Raw genomic sequence first — 5,257 nt, forward strand, 5'->3', positions numbered from 1 at the left:
ATAAGTTTTATAATACTAAAAGGAAAAGAAAACTCTTCTGTCAAGTTAAAATTCACTAGAAGAGCAGAGCTCTAAATAGTTTGACCTTATTTTCTTTCTTTAGTACTTTGGAATAAACTGAAACTTTACAAAACATTTGTAAATCTTCACAGATTGTTAATCTATTTTTCTTAAACATAAAAAAATCAAAAGCAGTTTTAAAAAACGAATTTGGAAAAGTCCTAATAGCTTAAATGACATAGGAAAACTGAAAAGGAGAAAGGAAAGTGGGAAATTCCTCTGAGCAGAAAGCTTGTTCCATATAAATAGCCCACAGCCATGGATGATCGGCATCCACATTGCAACAACTTGAAGACTTCGCTGCCACAGGTAGTGGTAAGCAGCGCTGCTCCTGCTGCCATCATGGCCAATAGCTGGGTCTTTCATTTCATTCTCCTGTTGGGTGTCTCCAGCACAGCTCTTTCCATCAGCTACAACTTGCTTGGATTCCCACAAAGAGGCAGTGTGACTTGTCAGAAGCTCCTGAAGAAGTTGAATGGAAGCACTTTACACTGCCTCCGGGACAGAATGAACTTCGAGGTGCCCGAGAAGATTAAGCATCCCCAGCATTTCCAGAAAGAGGAAGCCGCCTTGGTCATCTATGAGATGCTCCATCAGATCTTTGGAATATTCACGGGAAAATACTCCAGCACTGGCTGGAGTGAGACCGTCGTTGAGAAGCTTCTTGCGGAACTGTTTTGGCAGATGGACCGTCTGGAGACAATTCTGGAGGAAAAACTGGAGGAGGAGAGCTCCCCCCAGGGGGACTTCATGACTGTTCTACTCCTGAAGAGCTATTACCTGAGGATCGTGCGGTACCTGAAGGACAAGGAGTACAGCAGCTGTGCATGGACGGTAGTCCGGGAGGAAATCCTTAAGAACTTTTCCTTCATTATTCAACTTACAAAGTACCTCCAACAATGAAGAGCTCCCCAGCCTCTGCCTCTGGGACTGGACAGTGTTGACCGCAAGTACAGGTGTTCTTCCACCAGCAGAGGCTTTTTAAAGTGACTGAAAGCGAATGCACTGCTTTAGCGTTAGCAGTGCTGATGCAAAGGACTTATAAATTATTTTTATTAATTTATGTATTGTTATTTTTTTATCTTTTATTTAAACTTTTATACTGGAAAATAAATTATCTATGAAACAAAATTCAGCATGGCAGTTTCAATTTCAATCCGACAGTTTCCACAATCCTTATTAAAAATTGCTGGACACCTATGCTAAATGTTCCTGGAAAGTAGTATAGTTTCCAGCCACTGCCTTTGAAGAATTTAATTATCAAGGATGCCAAAGAAATATTCAAGGTAAGAGATGATAAGGGAACCTCAGCCTCATGTGGGAATAAATGTGGCCCGAGACTCGCAGGGGTTAAAATGGGAGAGGCGGGCAGAATTTCTGTAAGTAGAACTTGGGGGCCCGTTACTTTGACTCTGTGACCCAAGCTCTCTGGCCCTGAAGTTAGAATTTGGCTGGCCCGCAGGTAACCAGAGGAATTCAGATAGTTGCTTTAACCCATCGGTTATCTGCAGGATGCTTTCCCCAGGGGATTTAAAAATATTTGTGTGCCCCTCCCCCACTCAAATCTAAGAGTGAGTAGTGCCGGGCACTTTGGTGGCACCGTTAAGTAGTCCCTCCATCGTGCTCTTCGGGAAACAGCCTAGTTGTGTGGGTCTCTTAGGGAGCTGAGGTCCCCTGGCCACTTTCAGGACCCTGATGTCAAAGGGAGGGAGAGTCCTGCCTTACACCCCGGCCATCTGGTTAGTTTCCTCTCTCCAATTTTCCAGAACACTAAGTCTGCTCCGGGTGCCCCTGCCTTGTTCATACAGAACTCCAGGGATACCTTATGTGGTTTTCCTACTGATCTGCATTTCTGAAGCCACATACTCCCGAAGTTGAATCCAAGACCACAAAGATTAAGTTCAGTTTCAGGTCAAGGGAAACAACAGGTAGCAGAGGAGAAAGGGAAATTCAGGTGGGATGAAGAGAGCACTAACTTTTCCCTAGCTTATACTAGGAAAATAAAGTTTTCTTGCCTGCCCTGAAGGGCAGCTGGCTAGCATGTGCCAGCTGTCGGGATTTTTGTCTTTGTCTTGAATCCTTTGGGAACCTGGGTTGTTATGACCGACAGCTGCCATTTCCTGAACGCGTCTGTGAAAAAGGCACTTCGCTGAGTTTTTACATAATTGGGTTTAATCCTTCTCACAAGCACCTCAGGCAGGCACGGTTACATCACTGCCATTTTACAAGAAAGGAAACTGAGTCACAACCAGGCTTAGTAACTGCCCAAGGTCACATACCTAGAGAACACAGGTTAAAGAAAAGAAGTACAAAGGGAAGAATCATAAACTATTTTATTTGTATCTGGACATTTTCTGCTAGCGCAGTAAAGAAATCTGAGTTACTTTTAAAGGATTTGGCCTTTAGGCAAAGAAATCTATATCAGTCGCGACTCCAGAGAAGTTATTATTGTGCAAATAATGAATGGGGGCTCCCTCTTCTGACTCAAGGCAGTAACATGCAGGCTGTGGAAATAAGAAATGCCATCCTGGAGGAACTAAGGCCATTCTTCAAGCCAGTCCAGGCTCCAGAGAATTTCCTCCAGCTCCCAGCCCACGACTCCCAGGCCTTCTGCAGCATTCCGCCTTTGCCTGGGGTCAAGGATAAGATCAGCTAGTTGGAAGAGCAAAATCTAAGCAGGACACAGCAGCCAGAGAGCGATAAAAAAGCATTCTCCCATGAATGGATCCTGACTGCCTACCACTCTCTCTGGGCCAAACTGTTAGCCCAGAAATGGTGAGCCTGGGCCTGCCCTTGAAAGACTGCTCTCCCAGTGAGCTGGGAGTCAGAAAGATGGGAGAGAAGCTTCTTCTGTAGGACTAGAAATAACTGTCCCACCCCTGAGCATGCTGGCCCATTCAGAAAACCAAAAGCATGTCCTACATAAGCAGAGGTCCAGGACTGAAATAGCAGAGGGTGGCCAGGCCTCGATGAATGGACCAAATTCGTGGTGCAGAAGTCAGAGCTGGACAGCGGTACCACCTTCTTCCCTCCCAACCCCCACCTGGGAATCACAGGAAATCCTAGAGAGGACACTGTGCTTCTCTAGCTCGTAAGAGTTAAAAGACATTGGCTAACACCTGGGTTGTATATAAATACATAAATGTTGCCAAATTTATGGCAACATGACCCATGTACATGTGTATGGTATGTTTTGCAGTTAAGCTGATATTTAGGCACTTTAGGTGTCATTAGGCAATTTTAAGTATTCAGATTATGGCTGTTGCTACGATTCGGTCCCAAAATGCTCTTAAGAAAGTGAAAAGAACGCCCATATCTGATACAGGACTTGTATCAAGAGTATATTTCTAAATCACTCTCAAAACTCAGTAATGATTGATCTTAGTCTCCAGCACCTTAGAGCAGCTGGAAGTTAAAGCCAAAATTGTGGAATTGCAACCCATGCCAAACTCTGAAATCTGTTCTGCAACTAACTGCTATGCTGTGCTTTGAAATTTATTGCTTTTTTGTATATATGTTTTTTTCACAAAAGAAAGGGGAAAAAAGCTGATTGTGATGATAAAAACAGCATTTATTCTTTCTAGCCTCCAAAGTTCTGGAGCAGCTCGAAGGAAAAATCTGAGATGATAGTATGAAAGCCAATGATAAACTCTGGGATCTGTCCTCTAACTGCTTGTCGAAGAGTGCTTTGAAAATTATTGTTTTTTTTCTTTCTCAGCTTTGCATATATGTTATATTATACAATAAGAAAAATTTACCTCAATAAGAAGAAAACAATTCAATTTTTAAAAACAGGGCAAAATATTTAAGTGAACACATCACCAAAGAAGATATAAGAAGAGCAAATAAGCACAAGGAGATGGCAAGTCCGTTGTCATGCACTTTTTGGGCTCATCAGATAATGAATATGAAATGGGTTTTGGTCAAAGAGGTACCCATAACACCATACGAACATGTCACTGTCACTTTCGTTTCTGCCAGATTATATATGTGATGCAAATGAGGTCTGCCCAGCAGAGATAGCCGAGGTGACAGTGCCCTAATCAATATGAACTTCCATTTTGGCTGGTCTGACCGTGAAACTATTCATCTTTGGAGATTAAGTCATGCCTACAAGGCATGTTCAGGTCCCAACCCCTGTTCCTATGAGTATAAAGCCATTTGCAAATAGGATTTTTGAAGATGTTATTAATTAAGCTTCACTCAAGTAGTTGGTCTCCCTTTCGTGCCCATTCAGGTGGGGACTCTCTCCCTCCCTCTCTCTCTCTCTCTCTCTCTCTCTCTCATAGCAGGAAATTCCCATCTGTTCCTTTCCCAGACTCTACAGAGACTATTTTCTCTTAGGGTTTTGGCAACAACTGTCTGAAACATGAGTCATAGATTTTGTTGTCTGGGCTGCATTTCCTTCTCTCGATCACTACATTTTTATCTCTGTCCTAGCAAGAAAGTGCTGTATGCAGTTTCCCTTTCCAAGTCTGGCACCAATTGCTTTCATTATTTCATAGGAACATTTAAGAATTAAAATGGCTCACGTCATTCAGGAAGTATATTCCTTTTTCCTTTCACTTTCACTTTTTAATTTTGGGGCTCCTTTTCCTTTTATGAAAACCCAGACATAAAACAATACTTTCCAAAGGGGAAATGATTTAATCATTAAGAAATTTCTTAATGATTTCTTAATCATTAAGAAATTAAGAATTGAAGATTTATGAATTTAAAGCTTGAAATAGTTGAAAAAAAAATAGTTTACTGTCTCAAGCAGAAAAAGCACAGGACATGGAATAATACAAACCTGAATGCTATTGTAAGTTCTGCCACTTTCTAACTGTATGATGGTAGGCATGGACTTAAATTGGAGAGAATCTTATCCAAAACTTTTCAAGATTGCTGTGAGAATGTAAGATAGAGCCAGGACAGAGTCTTGCCTATAGAAGATGCTCAACATTTAACCTAATTAAAAATGAGTAAAAATTACACAAAATTAGGTGGGCTTCTAGAACACCCTTCCAAATATCTCATGTAAATAGCAAGTTTTATCCTCATATTTATGGTCAATTGATTTTTTAGAAAGGTGCCTAGACCACCCAATTGGGAAAGAATAGTCTTTTCAACAAATGGGAATGAGGGAATTGGATATCCATACACAAAAGAATGAAGGAGGATCCCTACCTCACATCATACATAAAAATTAACTCAA

The 5,257-nt window shown here is 41.6% G+C and overlaps 1 protein-coding gene across 1 annotated transcript; it reads left to right on the forward strand.

Annotated features, from left to right (window-relative positions):
- Nucleotides 1-318: 318 nt before the first annotated feature.
- On the forward strand, nt 319-963 carry IFNB1 (interferon beta 1). The gene has a single exon (XM_077128652.1). It carries the CDS (start codon nt 319-321, stop codon nt 961-963), a length of 645 nt encoding a protein of 214 aa, XP_076984767.1.
- Nucleotides 964-5,257: the final 4,294 nt, after the last annotated feature.

The sequence above is a fragment of the Tamandua tetradactyla genome, chromosome 2, assembly GCF_023851605.1.
Source record: "Tamandua tetradactyla isolate mTamTet1 chromosome 2, mTamTet1.pri, whole genome shotgun sequence".
In the NCBI taxonomy this organism is placed as follows: Eukaryota; Metazoa; Chordata; class Mammalia; order Pilosa; family Myrmecophagidae; genus Tamandua; species Tamandua tetradactyla.

Bases quoted from the DNA above. Each gene is read 5' to 3' on its own strand.
- IFNB1 (XM_077128652.1), top strand. From the start codon at position 319: ATGGATGATCGGCATCCACATTGCAACAACTTGAAGACTTCGCTGCCA.